The sequence below is a fragment of the Colletotrichum gloeosporioides genome (genome assembly GCF_011800055.1).
Source record: "Colletotrichum gloeosporioides strain Lc1 chromosome Unknown consensus_19, whole genome shotgun sequence".
In the NCBI taxonomy this organism is placed as follows: Eukaryota; Fungi; Ascomycota; class Sordariomycetes; order Glomerellales; family Glomerellaceae; genus Colletotrichum; species Colletotrichum gloeosporioides.
The window spans coordinates 480,902-505,309 of NW_025544664.1; the positions used below are offsets into that span (position 1 = coordinate 480,902).

General features: G+C 50.2%; 8 protein-coding genes across 8 annotated transcripts; 5 read left to right on the forward strand and 3 right to left on the reverse strand.

Moving 5' to 3' along the window:
* Positions 1-639: 639 nt before the first annotated feature.
* Positions 640-4,809, forward strand: GCG54_00006430 (Leptomycin B resistance protein pmd1; the record flags this gene model as incomplete). The annotated part of the gene is made up of 7 exons (XM_045406431.1): positions 640-735; positions 786-1,627; positions 1,681-1,969; positions 2,038-2,286; positions 2,349-3,006; positions 3,062-3,883; positions 3,941-4,809. 7 exons carry the CDS (start codon positions 640-642, stop codon positions 4,807-4,809), a joined length of 3,825 nt encoding a protein of 1,274 aa, XP_045267723.1.
* A 781-nt stretch (positions 4,810-5,590) lies between these two features.
* On the reverse strand, positions 5,591-7,072 carry GCG54_00006431 (uncharacterized protein; the record flags this gene model as incomplete). Its single annotated transcript, XM_045406432.1, has 1 exon — positions 5,591-7,072. The coding sequence occupies one exon, from the start codon at positions 7,070-7,072 to the stop codon at positions 5,591-5,593; it is 1,482 nt and encodes a 493-aa protein (XP_045267724.1).
* Positions 7,073-8,587: 1,515 nt separating this feature from the next.
* GCG54_00006432 (Bifunctional cytochrome P450) lies at positions 8,588-12,160 on the reverse strand (the record flags this gene model as incomplete). Its single annotated transcript, XM_045406433.1, has 6 exons — positions 8,588-10,014; positions 10,068-10,563; positions 10,628-11,495; positions 11,551-11,830; positions 11,886-11,966; positions 12,016-12,160. The coding sequence occupies 6 exons, from the start codon at positions 12,158-12,160 to the stop codon at positions 8,588-8,590; spliced, it is 3,297 nt and encodes a 1,098-aa protein (XP_045267725.1).
* Positions 12,161-12,734: 574 nt separating this feature from the next.
* On the forward strand, positions 12,735-13,405 carry GCG54_00006433 (uncharacterized protein; the record flags this gene model as incomplete). The annotated part of the gene is made up of 3 exons (XM_045406434.1): positions 12,735-12,788; positions 12,844-12,885; positions 12,944-13,405. 3 exons carry the CDS (start codon positions 12,735-12,737, stop codon positions 13,403-13,405), a joined length of 558 nt encoding a protein of 185 aa, XP_045267726.1.
* An 860-nt stretch (positions 13,406-14,265) lies between these two features.
* Positions 14,266-15,800, forward strand: GCG54_00006434 (putative 8-amino-7-oxononanoate synthase; the record flags this gene model as incomplete). The annotated part of the gene is made up of 3 exons (XM_045406435.1): positions 14,266-15,097; positions 15,151-15,293; positions 15,351-15,800. The coding sequence occupies 3 exons, from the start codon at positions 14,266-14,268 to the stop codon at positions 15,798-15,800; spliced, it is 1,425 nt and encodes a 474-aa protein (XP_045267727.1).
* Positions 15,801-16,807: 1,007 nt separating this feature from the next.
* Positions 16,808-17,977, forward strand: GCG54_00006435 (3-ketodihydrosphingosine reductase TSC10; the record flags this gene model as incomplete). Its single annotated transcript, XM_045406436.1, has 4 exons — positions 16,808-16,828; positions 16,881-16,947; positions 16,997-17,470; positions 17,532-17,977. 4 exons carry the CDS (start codon positions 16,808-16,810, stop codon positions 17,975-17,977), a joined length of 1,008 nt encoding a protein of 335 aa, XP_045267728.1.
* Positions 17,978-18,412: 435 nt separating this feature from the next.
* On the forward strand, positions 18,413-19,228 carry GCG54_00006436 (uncharacterized protein; the record flags this gene model as incomplete). The annotated part of the gene is made up of 1 exon (XM_045406437.1): positions 18,413-19,228. The coding sequence occupies one exon, from the start codon at positions 18,413-18,415 to the stop codon at positions 19,226-19,228; it is 816 nt and encodes a 271-aa protein (XP_045267729.1).
* A 4,516-nt stretch (positions 19,229-23,744) lies between these two features.
* Positions 23,745-24,246, reverse strand: GCG54_00006437 (uncharacterized protein; the record flags this gene model as incomplete). Its single annotated transcript, XM_045406438.1, has 2 exons — positions 23,745-24,076; positions 24,138-24,246. The coding sequence occupies 2 exons, from the start codon at positions 24,244-24,246 to the stop codon at positions 23,745-23,747; spliced, it is 441 nt and encodes a 146-aa protein (XP_045267730.1).
* Between the last annotated feature and the right edge of the window lie 162 nt (positions 24,247-24,408).

The window sequence follows — 24,408 nt, forward strand, 5'->3', positions numbered from 1 at the left end:
CCTCGGACGATTAGGCACTGCCCCTGGTCATCCCGGAAGCCGATGACCATCGTCGCCAGAAGAATCCGTGCCGGCCTGACCCACGGAATGCACCTAAGACAGGCGAAATTTGTTTGACTGGTTACTGTGTAAGACACTGACTTGGCGGATCGAAGGCTTGGTGCCGATAGGCATGCCAAGAGCCGGTGAGTGGAATCCGTCATCCGGGTCAGCATTCGCAAGCTCGCACTCGCTTAACCTATTTATCATCTCTGGGCACCAATCCAAGTGATTAAATTTCATGACTTGTTCGCAAGTTTTGTTGGCTGGATTATGACATAATCCGAATGCGAATGCGCGAAGTCGTGTGGGAGGCTGGCTGGGAATCTTACGGTTTGCAGGGCGAAATGGATGCGGTTTCTTTAACGCTGTCATGGTCTGGTATCTACATCTACATGAGCTGGAGCAGCAGACCACTTAATGATCATTTGCTCATGGCTATGAGTACATCATAAAGCTTTTCGTTCGGAAGGTTTCGCTGCACATCAGAGCAGCACAACTGGTGCATCCTACCTTACTTTAGCAATATTATTCAATCTTTCTTGCCAAAACACTCACTCGAGGGCGGCAAGCCACACGAAAAAATCAGACTAGGGCGCGATGGGTTCTTCTCATATACGGGAAAACTCAACTTCTTCGGGAGTTCGATTGAAAATGAAAGAACCGAAACCAATGTCGGCGACGAGGGCTTACATCGTGCGTTTTTTCTTCCTCACGACGAGAATATGCCGGACTGACTCACACAGCGCATCTTCACCTACCTCGGGCCCAAGGAGATCGTTCTTGAAGCCATTGCGGTCGCCGCTGCAGTGGTGTCAGGTTCCGGACTTGCCCTTGTGAACCTTGTTCTTGGACGATTGATTACGGTCATCACGAACTATATCTCCGGCCTCTCAACCAAGGAACAATTCATGGAAGATGTCACGAAGCATTGTTTCTACTTCATTTACATTGGTGCAGGGCGTCTGGTCTGCACTTATATCTACATGACGCTTTCGACCTACTCTGCCTTCCACATGGTGCGCAATTTGCGCCGTCAATTCTTGCGGGCGGCGCTCAGCCAGAATATCTCGTACTTCGACATGAATTCGAACTCCATCTCCACACAGGCGTCGACCAACGGAAACCTCATACAATCGGGCGTTGCCGAGAAGTTGATGATATGCTTTCAAGCCATGAGCACCTTCGTGTCGGCCTTCATCATCGCCTTCACATCGTACTGGAAACTGACGCTGATTTTACTCTGCGTGCCCCCGGCACTCATGATTGTGATCGGCATTGTGGCTACCCTGGAGGCCAAAATTGAAACAGACATGCTCAGCCTCTTTTCTGAGGCTTCTTCGTTTGCGGAAAGCCTGATATCGACTCTTCGTACGGTGCAGGCCTTCGGAAGTCGGGAGACGCTTATGTCCCACTACGAGACGTTTCTCAACAAGGCACAAAAGATGGGCGCGAAAAAGAGTCCGTTGTATGGAGTACTGTTCAGCATGGAATACTCCATCATGTACTCGGCAATTGGGCTTGCCTTTTGGCAAGGAACCAAGATGATTTCGCGGAATGAGGTAGCTGACGTCGGGACAGTCTTCATGTGAGCCATCTTCAAATTATCCTCAGCTATTTATGAATCTAACCTCGGACTAGTGTCATCATGTCCGTCATAGTAGCCACACTGACTTTCACCATTATTGCGCCCTACATGATTACATTTCAACGAGCTGGCACGGCTGCTACCCAGCTATTCTCTCTCATAGACAGAGATACTCAAATGGATCCCTTCGATCAGTGGTCCGGGGAAAGGCCGGCCGACGTGTTTGTGAGCGGGGAGATTGAGATGCAAAATGTTACCTTCAGTTATCCTACCCGCCCAGAAGTGGCAGTTCTGGACAATTACACTCTCAAGATCCCCGCCGGAAGAGTCACGGCTCTTGTGGTAAGTCCAGGCACTGGTGTTCACTATGGCACATTTTGTGCGTGGTCTTCTAACATTCACTACAACAGGGCGCTAGCGGGTCAGGTAAAAGCACCATTGTCGGTCTTCTGGAGCGGTGGTACGAGCCCACCGCCGGAACAATCACCTTGGACGGGATTCCCATTGAAGATTTCAACTTAACATGGTTAAGAACGCATGTAAGACTTGTTCAGCAAGAACCGGTTCTTTTCAACGGAACTGTGTTCGAAAACATCGCCAACGGACTAGTGGGGACTAGATGGCAGTATGCTTCAGCGACGGAACAGCAAGAACGAGTCGTAAGAATCTAAAGCCAACCAAACAATTCAATAATTCGGTCACTGACTCGGAGTTGCTGCAGGAAAATGCCGCCAGGCTAGCCTTCGCCCATGATTTCATCACAGAGAAGCTTCCAGAGGGCTACAGCACTATTATTGGTGAGCGAGGGGGTCTTCTTTCGGGCGGTCAGAAGCAAAGAATTGCTATAGCCAGAAGCATCATCTCTGAACCCAAGATTCTTCTCCTCGACGAGGCTACAAGCGCACTGGATCCTCACGCTGAGGGGATTGTCCAAAAGGCCTTGGAGAGTGTTTCAAAGGGTCGCACAACTATCGTCATTGCTCATAAATTGGCAACAATTAGGAAGGCGGATAATATTGTCGTCATGAATAGTGGTCGCATTGTCGAGCAAGGAACTCACCAATGGCTTCTCAAGAAACGGGGAGCTTATGCGCGGCTGGTCCAAGTCCAGGATCTCACGGTCCATGCGAAGGAATCGTCGAGACAGTCGCAAATCGAGTCCACTGTGGCTATCATCGACAAAGAGACTGCTCCTGAGCCTGGTCTGTTGTCCGAGGCTGGTATCGTTGAGGAGCGGCTGCCATTGACGTCGGCAAATCAGTACGACTTTGACCAAGTCCGCGAAAGGGGTTTGGTCAGTGGTGTTGTGTCTCTGATGAGAGAAAGCCCCGAATTAAAATGGTACTTTGCGGTCATTGGGGTGACGTGCATTCTTGGCGGTAAGCTTCTCTCAGATTCACATGTTGGACTTCATACTAACATTGGTTGCGCCAGCTGGTGCGTTACCTGGCCAGTCGATATTGATGGCTCGAGTGATGGATGTCTTCAGACTGGAGCCTCATAGATTAGGGGAGCGTGGCGCTTTCTACTCCCTCATGTTCTTCGTCTTGGGTCTAGGGACCTTCGTCAACTACTTCACTCTTGGATACACCACCAACGCAGCCTCTCAAAAGATGCTTGTGAAGTATCGAAAGGACCTCCTCAACGGTCTCCTCAAACAAGATATGGTATTTTTTGACCGTCCAGAAAATACGATTGGGTCTCTCACAGGAAGAATCGATACCGTCGCCCAAGCCATGTTGGAGCTCATGAGCGTCAACGTCGTGTTGATCGTGATTACGATCATAACGATAATTGCTTGCGCAACTTTGTCAATAGTTACTTCATGGAAGCTCGGTCTTGTCGGCGTCTTTGCAGGTCTTATTCCTCTTTCGCTGGGGGGATACGCTCGCATTCGTTTGGAGATGAGGATGGACCAAAGTAATCAGAAGCGATTCTCGGAGAGCGCCGCAATCGCATCCGAGTCAATTCTGGCGATTCGAACGGTTTCCAGTCTCGCCATCGAGGGCCGCGTTCTTGATCGCTACACAGAGGGGCTGGATCAAGCTATTCGCCAATCCATTTTGCCTCTGTTCCACATGATGCTGTGGTTCAGCTTCACACAATCTGTGGAGTACTTCATCCTGGCCCTCGGTTTCTGGTGGGGTTGCACGCTTGTCAAAGACTCGCAAATCTCATTCTATCAGTTCTTTGTCAGTTTCATGGGCGTATTTTTCGCTGGCAATCTTGCCAGCACCTTGTTCTCTTATACCAGCAGTAAGTCAGGAGATTGAAATGACATTTGACCAAAGACCGGTGCTGACACTACAACAGGCATCACCAAAGGGAAGGGGGCCACCCATTTCTACCTGTGGGTCAAGTCATTGCAACCAACAGTTCAAGAGACCCAGGAGAACCGGACGATTGTGCCACAGCGGGCGGTCGAGACTATCGACTTGGACGACGTCAAGTTCAGCTATCCTCTACGTCAGGACGTCCAGGTCTTGAAGGGCGCCAATCTCAACATTCGGTCAGGAGAATTCGTGGCTTTGGTCGGGGCTTCTGGTTGCGGCAAGAGCACCATAATTTCACTTCTGGAACGTTTCTACGATCCGACATCAGGCAACATCAGCGTTGATGGGACTGAACTTGTTGCAATGAACCCCGATGCTTACCGATCTCATGTATCTCTGGTGCAGCAGGAACCGACGTTGTACCCAACAAGCATCAGGGCAAACGTGCTTATGGGTGTAAGATCAGATGCATCGACAACGACAGACTCTGAAGACGATGCTGTTGAAAAGGCACTTCGGGCAGCCAACGCGTGGGACTTTGTCAGCTCCCTCCCCGAAGGTGTCAACACCCTATGCGGCACAAACGGATCGCAGCTGTCTGGGGGCCAGAGGCAACGCATCGCCATTGCCCGCGCACTCATTCGAAAACCTCGACTTCTGCTCTTGGATGAGGCGACCTCAGCGTTGGATACTGAGTCTGAAAAGATTGTGCAGAATGCACTTGCCGAGTCGGACGTTGCCAATCGAGCAACTGTGGCAGTTGCACATCGATTGAGTACGATCAAAGATGCTGATCGCATTTATGTTTTCAGTGGCGGGCGCATCTTGGAGCAAGGCACTCACAGTGAATTATTGGCGTATGGAGGGCTCTACAAGAAGTTGTGTGAAGCGCAAAGTCTCGGATCATAGTTATCCGTGAGCATGGCCCTCATCAGCTGGAAACCGCCACAATTACCTTTAGACAGATCGTAGACGTATGCTAAATCCCCCATTAGATATTATGAAACCTAATTTTGTGGGAGACATGTCGTAATTGAAGTGTTAGGGTACGTGCACAGGTACAGCAATGAGCCTGGATCTCTACGCCAGTCGGAATGGAAATCTAAAGCTTGAGGTAAGTGACATGTGGATTCTTTCACTGTCCTTTTCTCCGGCGGCTGAAGACCGAGTACCGACATATCGGTACTACATTTGTCTAGTCCATCAGCTTGTATTTCATCATACGAATCTGAATGCAATCTCAACACACTTTGCAGCCATTCACTGTCCTAGACTCCTAGTAAGCTCGGAAGACCGTCACAAATGTGGGCGATAGGGTTCACGAAAGATTTACACATAAATGCTTCTTAGTTGCACAACAATAGTGAATTAGAAGATCAATAGATAGGCAGTGACCCAACAGGTCTGGGGTCATGCAAAACTGCTCGATATATGTGGTTTCTTCTTGGCACAGAGAGACTATTCTTTAATCGAAATTCCCCATCCCCAAGAAACCATCAGCTTACATGTAGAATCTCTAATCTGAACAGGATTTGGGTGCTACTGAACATGAAAAACCCTCGATGCCTTGAGAGTTGGGATGATGGAGAGCCTTCGCCACTAAACTGATCCATGAATTGCTCGATTCAACTGCTCCTCGGTTGGAAGATTAACGATGACAAGGTACAAGACATCCTAAAAGGTTTGTCAGTCATATTGTTGGGAGGGTCATGGGGCTCATCACCTTTTGCAGTAGACTCATCCAGCCGCCTTTTGAACCCTTTATTGTCTTTTTCTTCTGTTTGGTCGTCTCGGAGACAGGCTCGACCTCGTCTGGCTGTCCATCTTTGTCATCAGTTGGCTGACTGTAGTGACCTCTGCCAAACGTCTTGCCCTTTGTAGACCAGTTACCGCCGGTGACGAATGCGACAATATCTCCGCTAGCAGCCGGGTGAGTCGGGTCAGCGTATCGCGATCGAAACTCGGGCCTTGGCAGGGAACTGGCAACCGTAAACGTGGGGTTCCTTTCGATCCACTTGGCCTGCGCGCGTCGGTCCATGAAGTCGTCGAACCAGATCTCGCCGCGATCTAGAGCATTCTTCCTTTTTCCATTGGAATGTGTCTTCATCGCTTCGGCTGTCTGTTCGGGGGATGGAAACACGAGTGGTGCTGGGTCAGGGGAATAGAAATCCCCGCTAGAAGGTTGTGTCCTTCTCCTGACCTGCGCTTGCAAACCCTTCATGATGGCATCTGTTGACGTCTTTTCCTTCACACTCCTCATTCTCTGGAGGAAATCGACGTCTGCCTTGGGCAACGGAGCACTGATTACTCGCCCGTCAAAGCCCACAGGCGTCATCAGTTCATCGCTTGCATCAGGCTTCCACGTTGTGATTAGGCATATCAGCCCGCGCGGCATGAAGAAGTCCTTGTTGATATGGTCGAGGAACTTGGCAGACTTGCTACGGCTCTGAACCTCCATGGTAGCGTCCGTAGCGAACGCGACGGCAACGCCCACCAGAAGCATGAACGGTTCAGGCGTCGCCATACCCGCGAGGCCGGCCAGATTCATGGCATAGAGGTATGGATTCGGTTCCAGAGCCTTGTTGAAAGTGTCGACAAAGTCGAGGAATGACCCCTCATCAATGTCTGCATTGGCCAAGATGGGCGTATAAGCTCGCACGAAGCCACGAGCACGCTTCTTTGGTCGCCTTTGAGGTACGACAACTGGCAGCTCGATCCTTGTCGAAGTAACTCTTCCTTCTGACGGAGAGGGGTGTCTTTTCAGGAAAGCCTGGGCAAGATCCGCCGGCTCTTTTGATGCCTTGTTCTCCGTCGGTCCTTGATTGGGTATCTGATATGTCTGATGGTCTTCGTCGTCGCGCCTCCAAATGCTTTCGTTGATTTGCTCTGGCGTCATGACCGATGCATCCTCAAGCTGCCCATCCGAAATTTCTATTTGGTTTGCTTCTGATTCCTTCCTGTCACGTCGATACTGCACAACTTCTGACACAAGACCGACGATGGAAGCTGCGACTCTGATGATGCCGTCCACGGGATCATTCTTGTTGCCGATGACTGATTCGGACTGCTTTTTTTTCTTTGTCTTGTTTTCACTCATTGCATCCTTCACAGCCTGCGTGGCTGCCTTCGTTGCCAGCTTCTTCCCCTGCTTGAGAAGTGCAGCGTGGCCCATGGCTGCGAATAATTGATAATAATGAATAGGAATCGAGCGCAAAAGGATGAGATGGTTAAGAAAAAATCTTTCGGGGGATGAAACTTGGAAATTCAGCACTGAGGCTTTTCATAATCAACTTGGATCTCAGTCACAATCACAGATGGAGGCCCCCACGGTCGTTGGCCCAAAGACACAATTCCATTGCGGATGATGTATTCCATGATACACGTCTTACATGGTCGAATGAAATTGGCGCTTTCACATGAGATCCACCTTGGCAGGCTGCATACCAACCCCAACGGCGCCCGCGTGAAAGCTACATCGGCCATACTTAAGCGAAAGCGATGCCAAAGGACAAAGGTTGGGGCTATCACTCTGCCGCCGCAGCAGTGCTTTTACATGAGCCCTGATTACGAAGGATCGGCTGCATGTCGATCCCTTGGCGTCTGCCTGTCTGCCTGTGTTATTTTTGCGAATGCGATCTTGGCGACGCACCATGAATTCCAGAGTGATTCTGGAGGCGCAGCACATTTAAGGAAGCGAGTGCGATTGCAAAGCCCTAGAAGGTAAGACATCTTGGCGAGGGAAAACCTTACGGTTTTCACTAGCCAAGTACGAGCTATGAGACGCATGGTAAGCAAATATTGGTGAGACAAACAGCCAATGTTGCATTCGGCCACGTCAATGAGCGGCATCCGGACGCCGTCTCCCGGGACGGCAGCAGGCGGACAGCTGTGTCCAAATCACAGGAACAGAGGATATGGAAGTACGGCTCACTTCTTACCTACGAAACGTATTATCGGCACAGGAGTCTTCTCAGAAGCCTTGACAACGGGTCCCGGACGTCTAACACCACGGGAAGGGCCTCCATGGGCCACGGTGCAACTCCATTTTGTTCTCACTTTCAGAACTGTCGCCCATCCAGTCACAGCCCCTGGTCTTGACTGATGCCCTTCCACTTGACTACGGTCTTGAGTGGGCTTCCTGCGAAAGAACCAACGCCACTAGAATCCAAACGCGCTGTCTTATTTCCGAGAACCCATTATTCTCCGCGCACATCTGACACAGCTTGATGCTACCGAGACACATAGCATCTTCATATTCAAAAGCTTAGAACAAAGTTGATACTGTGCTAGAAGGAGTGGGAGCACTTGATCTAAAGCATTTGTGTTTTAGCCCCTGTGAACCCAGACACTGATGGCTTCTTGTGGTGATCCAACGTCTGAAGTTGGGGGAGGAACACTCGAGAGAATTCACCTAACTGGCTTACCTGGCAAGATGTGTTGGTCTCCAATATGGTTGGAAAATTGCTACATGTTGCTGTGGCAACGCATTTAGACCATCACTCAAAGCGCATCGCTTTCGTTTTTCAGTTATTAGACTCAATTGTCTGCTCAAAAGCTGGACGCGTGTGTTTTTTCTCGTCGTTTCTGTGGCGTAAGACCATGATTTCACCGGCTTGAACCTTAGGTCTTGATCAATTTATTCGTCTATATTTGCAACGTTCATGGTAACTGCCCTCTAACTGCCTCTCTAATTGAAGATCTCCCTGACATATCTTTCCCTTGGCAACTCCTCCTCCCATTTATCTGTGTCTTGTGCCTTGCTCCTGCCACTCTTCTTATCAGCTTCGTACAGTATCGGACCCAAGACATCAAACACGCCGTCCGACATCTTCTTTCCCCCGCATACATAGACCACAGCACCTTCGTTCCATCTCTTCATCAATTCATCCCGCGTCGCCTGTATGCAGTCCGTAACGTACTTGAGTTCGGCACCCGGATCACGACTGAAAGCGCGGTGAACCTTGACAACACCGAGGCTCTCATACTGATTGAACTCGGCCCGATACATGTCATCCAAGTTAGCGCCGCGGCAACCATAGAACAGCAAAGCCGGAGCCAGTAGTCCCTCGGCCTGCGCTCGCTCCTGCACAAACCCACGGAAAGGCGCCAGACCAGCTCCCGCCGCAATCATGATGATGGGCGTTGTTGAGGGAGACGCCGGTAACCGAAACTCGCGGGGTGCCGGGAACAACGAAGCATAAAGAACTTGTCCGATCGAGACGGCTGTCAGGAAGTTGGTTGCAACACCGCAATCTGCGACGCTAAGCGTGAGGTCGGTGTGATGAGGGTCCTTTACTGGCGAAGACGAGATCGAGTAGGTTCTGGGACGCATCTGTGGCATCATGGAGAGGAACCTGGCAAAAGGTAGGTTCACCGAGGGAAATCGTTCGAGGAGATCCAAGACTGATACATGCTTGGCTCGTACTTCTGTTTCATAGCGGTCCTGTGCCAGGCTGAGGAGAAGACTCTTTGTGGTATCATCTACCACATCACTTCGACTCCCAGAATCACTCAGCTCAGCCGCATCAGCCAAAGCTTTGATGTTTCGCTGGCTGGCTGGTTGACCCAGCTCAACGTAGGTACTCAGCAGCTCTCCTGCTGAGACTGGCGTGTCGACCGGTAGCCCGAGGGGTCTGACACTGCTGATGGTCAGAACCGCATCATGGTCAAGCTGAAAGCGTGACAGGGCACGGTTTACCATCCCCTGACCATTCTTGGGAAGTATCTGGAGGCGATCGCCAGTCTGAAAACGAACTTCAGCCGGCATCCTGAGGGTCAGATGATGCTTCTGCGGGACACTTGGATGTGAGAGTTGTTGCGTCTGAGTGACTGCGGCTCGAAAGAACCCTCGCCGAGTGGCGAGTCTCCCTGGAATATCAGGCTCGATTTTGACAGTCATGTCTGACCCCACGGCTTCCACTGGCTGAACGTCATACTTCTCGGCGAGTGCTGGCCAAAGACTTTCCATTGACCATCTCTCAGCATCTGCAAAAAGATCTGCCGTTGCCATGTCGGAGAAGGTGGCTTCAGTGAGCCTAACAGCTCCAGCCTTCTTCATCATGTCATTGACAAGAATGGGAACCTTGTTGTGCGTGGCTACCCAGTCGCTATGTCCTGCTTCAAATTAATATGGAGCCTTAATAAGAGTCGCTGAAGAGTATTCATACCTAAACCAAAGACGCTATAGCTCACTCCCTGAAGGTCAGTGGTTGCAAGGCCGCTCAGCCATGTCACAAAGTCGTCGGCGTTGTCAGAGGGGTACCCATTGTAAGAGGCGGCGATGATAACGACTGGTTGATCATTTGGCAGCTTTCCCACTGCGTTGTTCATTTCTGTCACCGTCAGGGGCTCGAATCCAGCCGCTATCGCATCATCGGCCAACCATCGGGCGAGTGCCTCGCCGGTGCCAGTATTGGAACCATATAAGATCGTCATTGGGTGCACAGGCTCGGTTCTAGGCTTTGGTCTCTGGGTATTGGGATTGGTCTTCCGTTGAGTGGGTTGGCTTTCATTCTTGAAAAGATCCCCTGGCTTTTTCTCGTGACGCAGCCGCGCCTTCATTCTGAAGCCATCAGGCTTGATGGTAAGCGTTTGAAGAACCTTGAGCCTGTAGTTTGGGTCATCCATCTCGAAGTCGAAGTGCTGTAGGAGCATGGCCATGGCCTAGGAGGATTTGAGCCCATTAGTTATTGCTTTGATAGACATAAGGGTGGGTTGAAAGGTGTACCATCAAAGCCTCCTGCCAGGCAAAGGCTCTCCCAATACAGGCCCTAGCTCCGTTTCCGAATGGTTTCCATGAGTTTGGCGGCAGCTTGTTGAAACCATCACGCTGCATTCGTTCAGGCTTGAACTCCTCGGCGTCATCACCCCATACGGCGGGATCGCGATGTAGCTGATGCAACACAATAACGATCGGATCCTCCTTGTTGACGACATACTTGCCACCTAGAACCTCGCCATCCTTCAAGGGACGCACATGAAATCCAGGCGCCGGGGCATGCAGCCGGATCGTCTCCTTCAGAACGGCATCAAGGTAAGGAAGCTTCTGGAGGTGTTTCAAGGTCATGGGTTCGCCAGCTTTAAGGATGGAGTCGACTTCCGTCCGCGCCTTGGCCATCTTGTCAGGGTTGGCAAGCAGGAAGTAGAAGGCGAACGATAGCAGACCAGATGTCGTATCATGCCCTGCGATTAGGAATGTGTGCAAGTTCCACATGATTGCGTCGTCGCTAAGCTTATCGCCAGTCTTTGGGTCCACACCGTGAATCATCAAGTCCAGTAGAAGCTTGGAGTCGGGGTCTGGACCTGCAGCGCGACGCTTTCGAATGATTTCCTTACAGATGTCAGCCATCGTCTGGATGTCGGCCCTGTACTGCGCGTCGGCTTTGAAGCGCATTGCGTTGATGGCATCCGGGAATTGCGCTTTCTTGTCTGACTCGACGAGTACTCTGGAAAGACTTTTGACGTAAGCATGCATGTCATCATTCAGATAGAAGCTATTCAGTCTGTAGTTCATGGCGCAGAGGGTGATCGTGTCTACAGTGAGACGGGTGAAGTCATCAACCGCATCTATTGACGCTTCCGGACCATGTCTTGCCCTGTATTTTGTATCAGCAACAAACCGTAAACAAAAAGCGGTACCCCGGGACATACCATTTCAGACACATTTGTTCGATGATGTCCTTCATACCATCAAACATGTCATGAATTTTGAGGGGGCTGAAGTTTGGGAGGAGAATTCGATGTGCGACCCCCCACTCGTGATTCCCGTGTTGAGCTGTGAAAAGCCCATCGCCACCAGCGTCTCTAAGGTGGTGCAGAGCGCCGTACACAACTTTACAGAAACGCTTTTCATCGCTGAGTTCATTGGCGAGCTCTTGAGAGCCAACGATGATCTCTCTCGTTGATCCAGTATAAAGCTGAATGATGGGTCCTGTGATTTGTGAATTCAGCTTCGGTCTCGAACGTAATCTCAGGGACGAAAATACCATAGTCTCTCATAAGATCTATCACGGACTTTAGGGTGTCATTGATATCGACATCCAGCACACTACCTATCAGGGGTATGGCTAGACATGGTCAATACGGATCATAGCAGATTACCAGAATTGTTCTTACGGGGAGGGCCAGGGATGGGGACGATGCCATTGAGCATCTCCTGATATGTTGGCTTTTTCCTAAACAGAAGCCGAAGTGCCCACTGAAACCAAGACATCTTGGGCTCCTGAAGAATTTCGAATTTTGACGAAGATGCAGATTCCATGATGACTAAGTTGGTGCTGGGTTGAGGAATTGAATATGATGGACATAATGGAGAACATTGATGCTCCAAGCAAGCCTGCTGGTCCCTTAAAAGACGCCTAGAACGTCAATTGCACAATCGACCCTTTCGACGAGGCGAGAAAAAGCAGTTTGATCATCTTTCGATCAACGTTCGAGAGCGGACTGCCCCGGTTGTAGTGGAGTCCGGAATCCGGGCCCCGTTCCGGGAAACTACTGTTTTACCCCGTCGGAACGCGGACAGCGGTCGGGTATAAGCTGTTATTTCGTCGCGGATCGCATGCAAGGAAAACCTTGTAGGATTTGATCGTTCGAGCTGTCGGACTCCGAGCCGCTGAACCCAGCTGACCATGGAGGCGTTCTGCAGTACACCGTGTGGTAGACTGCGTAGTGTGCCTGCATTCGGGATGCATCCTCCCGGCATGAACGCCAGGTTTTGATAAATATTCCCATCGTAAGATCTTTCAGGAACAGCTTGTAACGGATTTCACTTATCATCTAAACAAGCCAACTTATTCGTCATCCCCCCGTCTTCCGATTCATAAAGTCCCACAAACATGGCAGCTCCTGGAACCAAGACAATCCGCGACTTGAACGGTACTTGGATTGTGGTATGCCAAACCCCATTTGACTGGTACCGTGATTGTGGTCTAATAGGATACAAAGAACAGATCGCTCTCGGATGATTTGTCAGACACTTTGGCTATGGTAGGCAACCAATGCTCGCGTCCGTCCGAAAGCCATCCTAACCTCTGCCTAACTGTAGCAAGGTCTGAGCTGGATCACTCGTAAGGTCCTCACCAGCGGCGGAATCAGCCTTTCCATCACGCAGAACTCCTTGACATCCGAGGATTCCGGCGACGACCCAATCTTCAGTATCCACCAGGAACAGACAGTGACCCCCGGCAACTTTAAGAGTGAGGATAACTATGTTCTCGACGGCGTGGATCGCGACCAAAAGACGCAGGCTTTTGGAGCTCTGGTCACAAACGTCAAATTCGTTTCGATTGACAAGGTTCAATGCGGCGACCTTGGTCGGCGGCTTCGGGAGTCTGGGGTGACTGAGGTTATTGAGGAGTTTAGCACCAGCAAGAAGGGCGCTTGGTCGACGTTGACCACTTGGGCATTGGAGGATGTTGACTCTCAGAGACGTCTGACTCAGTCTAGCACTACTGAGAAGAACGGGAAGAGTGTTACGGCTCGTTTAGTTTATGATTTTGCGAACTAGAGTTTGCGAAGTTGTGCCTGGTCATTCGCACATGCCAGTTTCGGAGCGTCACCCGGTTGCGTCAAAGTCAGACACTTGATAGTCACATTCCTCAAATCTATCGTAAATCAGCGGAACCCCACCTTTCCTGAGTAAATCGTCATCTAGATTCATCATATTTTTGCTGTCGTCGTTGGTGTTCTCTTATTACCATCAATTATCCGCCCGGATAGCCAGCGATCTCCCCCGAATAGCGAAACTTGACCATATTCATCGTGTAACCTCCTCGACCCGAGCCGATGCGACTACTAGCAGCCAGCAAAACATTGTTCAGAGATGAATTCGCGAAGATCATGTAACAGTTAGCTATGATGAGATTCTCTTGGAGTTGTACGCTGAGGATATCAGTATCCTATTGAAAATGGGCTTTGCCGCGCTTCTGCTTTTTCACTCAGATTTATCTGTGCAGAAAAGAGAGTCATGCTTACCCGGTGCCTCATTCGGCCAGGGCCGAGATGCAGGTCAAGCGGAGATAGCACCAGCAATACATTTCACCATGAGCGTGTCAAGCATCCAGACAGAGGTGCAGTCAGCCCAGGAATCCCGGCTCGTTACGCTAACTGAAAGAACGGCGACCCCGACAACTCGGCCCAAAATTGCCATCATGGATATCGGAGTCCGGTGAACGGATTCCAAGCACCGACGCCCGGACTGAAGACTTCCTAGCTTACCTATGGATAAGAAAGGGATTGCAGCATCAGGCGTCCATATAAAGCCACCTTTTCACGGGAAGTTGAGACGAGAAGCCAACACCATCAGCCATTGCAATCTTACTCCTCTTTCAATTACAGTTTGTACTCCTTGAAATAATCGTCTACAAAATGAACTCCACAGCAGACGAGTCGGTCTTCACGCAAATCGCGCAATGGAATCAAGCGCAAGAGCTTCGAGCTCCTAAGATGAAGGACGTCTTTTACCGCAACCTTGAAGAAGCTCTCGACATGCGACGAAGCCAGCATAATCTCATTACTCTGCGAAAACGCAAAGACAACATTGACTTTTCTTCAAATGACTTTCTCTCTCTCGCTACATCCGGACAGCTTCGTGAGGCTTTCCTCGAAGAGCTTCATCGATACCCCAACTTCACTGTTGGCAGCACTGGCTCTCGTCTCCTAGACGGCAACAGCGATTATTTCGAGGATCTCGAGGATGAAATCGCTACTTTCCACGGCGCTGAGCGTTCTCTCATCGTTAACTCCGGCTTCGAAGGTAACTCGGCAATCTTCTCATCCATCCCCCGCCCAGGCGATGCAATTGTCTTCGACGAGCTCGTGCATGCCAGCGCCCACGAGGGTATGTCGCGCTGCATGGCTAAGGTCAAGGTTTCCTTCAGCCACAACTGCGTCGACTCTTTCCGTGAGGTTTTGGAGATGGTGCATGAGTCTGAGCCACTGATTCAGCGAGGACAACGCGTTGTGCTCATCGCCGTTGAAACGGTCTACAGCATGGACGGTGACGTATGCCCGTTGAAGGAAATGGTTGAGGCCGCAAAGGAGGTGTTACCAAAGGGAAACTTCCAATTCATCGTCGATGAAGCGCATGCTACTGGAGTCGTTGGTGATAAGGGAGTCGGACTTGTTTCCGCACTGGGCCTCCAGGGAGAGATTGCTATTCGGCTGCATACCTTTTCTAAAGCGTTGGGGGCTTCTGGTGGTAAGTAATCTCCAGCCGCCATTCGAAGGCTCATGTCTGATTCTTGAGCGTAGCTGCCGTACTCTGCAACGATACCATCCGGACCATGTTGGTGAACCACGCCCGGCCCATCTGCTTCACCACAGCAGCATCATTCCCTACCCTGGCCGCTATTAAAGCAGCTTACCGACTCCTCGCAGATGGGAAGACAGAACCGGTAAGTGCTCAGAAACTGTTGGTATCGGAGCTTTGCAACCTGACTAACGGACGAAAGTCTCGTATGCGACTTCAGGAACACATTCGGCTTTTCTACAAGTCAATCACTGACAATCAATACTACAAGGATGTCCGTGACGCTGGAATTATTGACATTCCTCTGGCCGAGGAGTGGGAAGCACAGCCCATTCTTTCCCACATCGTTGCAGTTCTCACAGAGCCACGTCACAACTACTTCCTCTCCATTCACCTCCAGCTTCTGCGCTTCTGGGCTTTCCCCGTTGACCCCCCTGCAGTGCCAAAGGGTACCAACCGCGTTCGCATCGCATTTCACGCCAGCCTCACCGAAGAACAGGTCGTTGGACTTGCCAGTGCTATCTGCGAGTGGGCAAAGGAGATGTTGGACATCAAGAAGAGTGGGAAGGAGGGTGCGCTGCCGACAGCGGCTCAGCAGGTGTACAAGATTACGTCCCTGACTCCTCGCTTTGATCAGTACTCCGTCGAGTGAGGTTTGATATGACGCGCAGTACATTATTTTCTTTCGCGAGGATCATTTTATCCATTTAAAATATTAGAATGTCTTGTGTGTGGAATTCAAATTCATTAACCTAAACGTATGGTGTTCGCCGTTACTTGTGATTTGCCTTGTGTGTGAATAAGGAATGCGAAGAGTACGAAATTCAACCGAGGGTTATAGTGTCACAGACTCATGCCGCTATTAGGGTGGTGATAATGCTATGAGATGAATCACCCAGTTCTCGAATTATTACAGAAAGCATGGCGAGTTTGATCTAAGAAAGCCACATCGTGGAGTCTGGGGAGCGGAGAGTTCCCATCTCAACGCAATTGATCAACGGTCTGGTGAGGATGAGACTTCGTGGCCAGGCAGTTTCTCATAGCGAATTGACTCCAGTGCATGATCGAGCAATTGGGGATGTGATAGTTTGTGAGTCTTTGGGATAAGAATGGTGCACTGCGATAACCTACGACCATCTCGCTCGCTGAAAAGTGTATTGCAGTCGCTGACTCGTCCTCCGGAACACTACACCAATATCGTTGGATTTATTTTCTTTGAGAAGACTTCTGGGCAATCTGCCATGCATAGACCCACATAAGACGTATATTTACTTGCTTCTAGTGGAATGCGAGCGCCGGGTTGCAAGTTTTGTGGGTTGCAGGTCGTATCTGCCCGGTGCGCGAGTACAGTCTGGTGAATGAACCTGGTGCTGTGCTCGGTCAAAAGCGAACCAACTCCTCGAAAAAAAGGACGGAAGGAACAATCATTCAAATTTTGCATTGCTGTCCGGACAAGCAGCCGCCGGAGCAGGGAATCGTCGCGGAGGATCGGGCCCCATTCCCGGAAAGCCGGGGCTGACGCGACCGGATCCCGGTATCCGCCATCACCACTAAGCGTCTACGAGGACGTGAAAGGGCAACAACAATAAATTAAGGTGAAGACCCCCTACTTCAACCTGCTATTTCTGATATATCACCATCAAGTCAACAGAGATCACCATGCAGAACTTCACCGGCAAAGTATGTCAAGACTCTTTGGCTGACTTTCTGACTTCTGACCAATGTTACCTAGGTTGTGTTCATCGCGGGAGGATCGACTGGACTCGGCAAGTCGATCGCCGAGATCCTTGTCGCACGGGGTATGGTAATGCCGTAACAACTCGAGTATTTTTCTAATAAGAATTACAGGCGCTCACGTTACGATATTTGGTCGCAGGCTCCAAGTGTTGCAACAAACCCGACAGGAGCTCTTGCAGCTCGCTATCAGCCCGAAGCAAGAGATCATTGCCGTCTCGCTTGATCTCATGAATGCGGCGCAGGAAAGTTCAAAAAATTGCAAAGATATCAAAGACCTTTTCTCATACGTCCAGCAGGTCGATAAGGTCTTCAGAGAGCAACCCCGCACTCCCGATGCGCTGTATTGTGTCGCTGGGGGTTGCGTTTCCCAACTTGGCTTCTTCACAGACCTCTCTAGCCAGCAGCTTGAGCAATGCATGCAAAACAACTACCTAACAAGCGCTTTCCCAGCTCATTCGCTTCTCAAACTGTGGATCGACGAGGACAAGAAGAGCTCTGGAAACGAGGGACAGAAGACGCGGCAGCTTATCTTCATTAGCAGTGCAGCTGCCCTCTGCAATGTTCCTGGCTATATTGCTTATGCAGGTGCGCGAGCATTCAATCCGTTAATCTCTTCTTGAGTTGCTCACATGTGTGCTATCAACAGCCCCTAAATGTGCCCAACGGGCACTCGCTGACACCCTCCGCCAAGAAGCCGCCATCTACTCTACTGCAACCTGCCAGTACAAGGTGCACTGCGCTTTCCCGAATACCTTTATGACGGATGCGTTTCTAGACGAGCAGAAGACCAAGCCAGATCTTACCAAGCGTATCGAGTCGTCTGATGGCCCTATTGAGAAGCTTAAGACGAAGATGCTTTCGGCTGAGTATGTCGCAGAGTACATTGTCAGAGGGGTGGCAAAGGGAGATTTTGCTCTCGTCAGTGACTTCGACACGGAGGTTCTGTGGAGCAACATGGTTGGCTCATCACCCAAGAGGGGCTTTGGCTTCGTTGACTCTATCCTTGGGCTGCTTTCAGGGTTCTTGGTCTGGCCGATTTTGAGATACATCTGGACGCGCATGTGCACCCAAACTCAGAAGAAGAGTGTGTGACGCAAAAGCACAGAAGATCAAGTGATGAAGATCCGGTTTGCAGAATGGCCGGCGTTTGAAGTCTTATTTGAATTATTCTGCAGCTGGTGCGGTTGGATAGGTAGAGCACTTTGATATTTTTCAACATTTGTTCTCAAGCTGGTTGCGCAGAAAGTCCCTAAGTATAGCCATATGTTTCCACGTGAACGTGCAGTATGCAAAGCACAGAGCTGCTGGAGAGGACTTAAGCGACAGTGAAGCTGGCCCGCCAAACTTTCGCCTTCCCAGATGTCACCTGACTAAGCTGGTGGGATCCAAAAGCTAATCTGGCGCCTCGTGTGCTGTCGGAATTCCGGAGAGGTAATCCGCTGACACCTCATCACCAGGGTCCAACCGAGTATCCTTAAGTATTCGCAGCGGCGTCGCCTTCCTGCGAATGGGTCGACCGAACACATAATGACCATGGAGACGACTGCCAAGCTCGCCGTCCTCATCGACGCCGATAATGCCCAGCCTACTGCGGCCCCCGCTCTGCTCGCTGAAGTCGCCAAATATGGCACCGCCTTTGTGCGACGGGCCTATGGTGATTGGACCGGCACCAGCCTCAAGGGCTGGAAAAACCAGCTCCTCACACAGTCGATTCAGCCTGTTCAGCAGTTTGCGTACACCCAGGGAAAGAACGCGACGGACTCCGCTATGATAATTGATGCTATGGACCTACTCTATACGAACCGCTTCGATGGTTTCTGTCTCGTGTCCAGCGACAGCGATTTCACACGGCTAGCAGCGCGCATCCGCGAGTCCGGTCTGGTCGTATACGGCTTCGGGGAGCATAAAACGCCCAAGCCCTTCGTCTCAGCATGCGATAAGTTCATCTACTTCGAGAACCTTGCCTACGACGAGCAGCTTGCAGTGCCACAAGAAAGGGCCTCCATTGTTGAACCACTCAACAAAGAAGGTTCTTCAACGACGGTCAAGAGTGACATCCGCCTGAAGAGACTGTTGCGAATGGCGGTCGAGGCTGCGTCGGACGACGGGGGATGGGCCAATCTGGCCAACGTGGGCGGACACATCACCAGGCAGTTTCCGGATTTCGATCCACGCAGTTTCGGATATCTCAAGCTTAGCGATTTGGTCATTGCTACCGGTGTATTCGATATCGATCGTCGGTGTCCTGGAGAGGGAAAGGCGACGGTCGTCTACGCGCGCGCCAAGCGCTCGAAGCATGTAAACGATGCCAGAATGACGAGTCCATCGGAAACCCTCATCTAAGTCACGATGTGGTGGTCAAGAAGACTAGCCTGGGTTGGGGTGGAGGAAAAGAAGGGTCCTCATGTTCCTTTTAGTCATAAAGTCTACTGTTAACATCTTGATTGACTCTACCACATCTGCTTGACCAAGACACATTTCGATGCATTCGCGCCGATATAGAGGGAAAAGGAAACTCATGTCAATGCAGACTTCCGCGAGTATTGAGTTACATGCCTGATCAAAATGGCAAGCTGTATTTGCAATTGCTCCCAAGAGAGGAAGGCGCGTTCAATCAACGGTGTCCGAGCTAACCATTGTACAGGCAGAATTGACCCCGTCTACGCAGCAACAATGCGACATTGATGGCGCCTAAAATGCAATCTACTTGGGCGTGAAAAATCAACCTAGTCAAAGACTTGTTAGAATCAAGCGCGCACTAATATGCCTGAAATCTCTGGTCATCGATCAGGATTCACCAACAATCGCGATACGCATATGCCACTCATTTAAATGGAGACATGCATCAGGGTTTCCAATAGATGTAATGCATTCTAATCTGAGGACGTATAGCACTTGTGGTAAGGCCATCTGTTAAAACATTAGACCTCAGATGTTGTTCTCCAAGTCTAGTAGTACATCATCATAGATTTCCCTCTCAAATGATAGAGTCAAGCGTCCCGACAATCGACAACACGACGAGGAAGACCAAAAACACTCCAAGGACACCAATCTTAAACTCCGAGGCCATATTCTCTTGGCTCTCTTGGTCATCGAAGTTGTAATCAATGATGGAAAATCCCTCTTGAAGGACGGTCAGATTTTGTCCGTTGGTCAACAGACAAATTTCCCTGAAGATCCATTGGGACAGAATAGGGTTTGCCGGGGTGAAGAGGTACTGGGGCGGTATTTCACACCACTGAGAGCAGTTGTTGTGGATGTGCACTGGGTTTGGGTAGCAACAAGCCACCATTTGAGGGTCTGTCGCGCCGGGGCTGGGTGCCAAGAGGGCCGCGGCAGGTGTTTTGTTGCGCCATTCAGGTAACGAGGGGATCATCTCAAAAGAGCATGAGCCCTTAGGCGAGGCCATTTGACAGAATGATTGCAAAAAGAATAGCGCGTGGATTTCGTAGACTAGAGAAGCAGGCCAAGAGGACGTGATTTTGTAATGGCTTCCAGTAGACTCAGTTGCTCGCAGAGAGAATGACCAGTCCAATGCGAGTTAGATGATGGCGGGATAGGTGACTGATATAGACCAAGGTGCGGAGGCCCACCGCAACTGTGAAGTTAAGGGAACTGGTGCCCGAGAATGTAGTACACTCTACGGTTTTGTCTGGGGCTTCGCCAAGATGGATTTCGCAAAACATTGCTACAGATGGTGGCTTTGTTTGAAAGTATGTATGAGATCTGGGGAACTTGCCCAATCTCCCTGTAATGCTTCTCTCTAAATACGTCTAGAACATGCTATAGATGCGATTGTTTGGTGTCAGTAATTTATGGTCACAATTCTGTCTCAAACCCTACTTGCAGTGGCAGGCAGAGGCAACCAGCCCCACCAAGACGGCAAAGTCAGATAGCAGCATGGGATTCCATTTGAAATGGGAGAGGAAATGCGAGTGATGACTGTCTGAGTTGCCTGAGTCGTCTTCTCACAGTGGTGTAAAGAATCATAAGATTGATACTTCAAGCTCACGTTCTCATATGGATATCTCATGGCTCTGAACCAGTGTATCTCCATTTGATATAGGGCTTCTCTTTTGTTTCTTCTTTTTGCATGTCTATATTAGCCTGGTTAAGGCGGTAGTGTAGTAGAGGTTGGCAGAAGCCATAAGAACGAAGTCCCTTATCTGCCAAAGTTTACACGAAGAGTCAAACATTCCACATCCCTTGACAAATCTGCCTTTGAGTTTGTGTTGAGACGTTTCGATACTTAAAGAGATAAAACAAAATGGGTAATGAAATGACAGTAGAAATGACGGCGACAAAGACGATAATGAAGAAGCCAGCGGAAACAAAGAATAGCGAAGGATAACGAGACCCTGAACTCCCTTCTCAGTTCCCTTTAGGAAGCCACAGAGTCAGAAGGAATCTTGAGCATGGACTGAACAGTGTCTGATTGAAGCTGAAACCTATCTGGACTACAGAAGTGAGAAATGAAGAACTCGTGATTGAGTGGGGTTTGGTACATAGCCTTGTCAACATCAAATGATAGATCATGCATCTGACCAAACAAATCCCGCACCTAGTCTGCTCCTTGTTCAACGCTACAAATGTTCATATGTCGAAAGGCATGAAACCAATCGAAAATGACTCAAATGACGATGGATCTTCTCTTCAATGGGATGTTTCCCAAAAGCTCATCGGCCTGACCATGTCTTGCGTCAGTTTCAGCAGCTATCAACAAAGGACCAAAAGCAGGTCTGCCAAAAAAAAATTGAGACAGTACAAACAACAGACTTTCGTGATGCCAGAGGTTGGTTCGGTCCTAAACCGTTGTGATTTTTGTCGGTTCTCAAACACAATCTAAAAATACTTGTGGCAGCCCAGCATATCTACAAGAGATGGTGCGTCCGCACCCCAACTCGTAGACCCTGCCTTATCGAATGATGCATGGCGCTTTCAGTCACCCCTACCGAGTTTGTCCGCCGGCAACTTTGGAGAGTTTTTGAGAGACGGGTCGATCTTAACCACGCTCGGCCAACTTCCGGCTTCGCCGAACTTGGGCATCGCAGAGCCCTCGACGCTCAGCCAATGGCAGCGCTTCAGCCGCCCGGCTAGCTCAATCGGTAGAGCGTGAGACTCTTAATCTCAAGGTTGTGGGTTCGACCCCCACGTCGGGCTCAATTCCCGTCAGCGGTTGACAAGCGTATTCTTTTTGCCTTTTCGCCTTTTGGCCCATGCAAGCAGCATCCTGTACATGGATTAGTTTTTACGCGCGAGCGTTGGCTTGTCGTACGACACGGCATTTGATAAAGTGCTATCTATCTATTTAATGCGCGAGTTGGATCAAGAGATTAACCTATGAAGCTGATGTTTCTCTTTTCTCCCACAACTCTACTTGTATTTAATGATCCTCAACCTTCGCAGGTGTGTTCTACCTGCCGTTCGACGTCTTAGATTTGCTAAGCTGGGCGCCCGCTATAAAGATACCAATGGTTATCGACATGCTTTTTGTCTCGATATAATGGATTGTTTTTGAAAAGATCATATTCTAGGATGATGCCTTCCGCACAGCGAGGAGTTCTTCGGGCAGCGTTTCGAGCAGTATGACTGGCTAAAAGTGGACGCTGGTTGGCCGTATTTCTCAGAGATAGTACAGTACTCCATGCCGCGAGGCACCCATCTTTCCAGATGTAGACGAAGCTCACACGCTTCTCGACATATGTGACATGGGTCGGCTGGCCGACGCCCTTGTCTCGCTGAAAGAGAAACAGAGCCATGCCGTTTTCTGTGCATCGCATAGAAGTGGCGATTGGTCAAGCCCAAGCAAGCGCTGTCGATTGTATTGAGAAAGTCCAGTATACAATGATGTATGTCAGTAGGAAGGCCGCTGAATGTCAGGCTCGTGTTCATTGAGAGACTGTTATGATTTAATGGTTCGTATGTTGACGGTAACATGTTCATTCGGATGCATGTGCTGCCAACTGGGTTCTTCACTGTTGTGATTGGATCCGGACATCAAGCTGCTGCCACAGTAACGTTGTTCAAGGTTCTTTGACTGACCATCCAGGTGAGCTGAGACATCAAGCCAGTTGGGTAAGGTGATGTGTGTTACTGGTAATGAACTGTTAAAGTTCCCCAAGTTTATGAGACTGATGTTGTTGTGGCCAGAAAGGTGCCGACTTTGGTTTACTGCGAGCAATACAGAAATATGGGAACTAAGGGCCACTTTTAAGAACAACGATGGCCCTCGACCTTGCTGGACTGCTTTGAACACGCCGATTCCGTTACCCCGCATCGTATAATACGTGGGTGTATGGTAGGGCAAAACACACGATGAGGCGCTGAGGGCTTGGCCCAATGGCATTCACGATAGTTACGCCCAACTATCACGTGTGTAAGCCCACGAGACCCATCCAGCTCGCCACCAAAATGGCCGAACAGAAAGCCTACTTGGAAAGCCTACGTGTAAGATGAGGCTCTCTCGGTATCATCGTGAGGCTTTGCAAGAATACGTAAAACATCACCATAATTCGCCGGAGATGCCAATGATCAACCAATAATACTTCCTGAGGCAAAACTATCATTGTATACATACTGCGAGGCTGGTTCCACGAACCAGCAGCTTCGCCGCCGTGGGATGAGACATGCCAGTGGCTGTGCGAGATCGCCACCTTTGTATCTGCCGGAGAAGGCTAGCGGTTCCCGCGCCCGATTGATATCGTGTAACATCAACGACCAAAAGGAGGACGGGGCTTTGTCGGCACACATGACCTCTTTCTGAGCTAAAGCACCCCACACTGAAAACGCCTTGGAAGTGCACTTTGAAATGTGAGTTGCGATACACGATGTATCAGCCGCAACGCTGTTGGGTAACGTCTCAAAAGTCCTCCGGGCGCTTGTAGAGGCGTCTGCGAGCCTTCATGACTTCATCTTCCGTCATCCGAGACGTGAACACTCCGACGAGCTCGTAGCCAGCCATGTTGATCTCCCTAATGGACTTTCTAGGGTTGTAGATGAACGTTGTTTCTCCAAAGAATCGCACCGCAGAGGGCTTGCGTTCTCTCGGGTGACTTCGCGATGACTGGAAGTATCTCCTGTTTGCGTCCTCGGCTGTGACGCGTCGCTCGTACTCTGTGACCTGCCAGTTGCGCATGTATTCGAGGTATCTTGCGCGCGGCACGCCCTCCTCGGCTTCGCGGGATTCGTGATCTGCAAGGTAAAGGGTCAGCTTGGTCAAAAGGAGGAGGGGGCGAGGAGGCGGGAGACACACAAAACAGGCCCCCAGACTCGGTCCCCCGGTACTCTCGATTTGGAGCAGCCGTCTTCTTAAGACACGAGCGACGCGGTGTCGTGGGTGTACAAATGCGGTAGCATGCCATCGTCACAGCCAGGGCAAGACGTAGAGAGGAGAAAGATGGTTAAGATTTCAGGAAGTTGGAGGCGTAATGAAGCAAATTTGTGCTGGGCGGGGAATTCAAGGACGTAGAACAGTTGTCTTTGAATTAAGTGAGAGAAAGACGGATTAACTTCTGAAGTCTTTG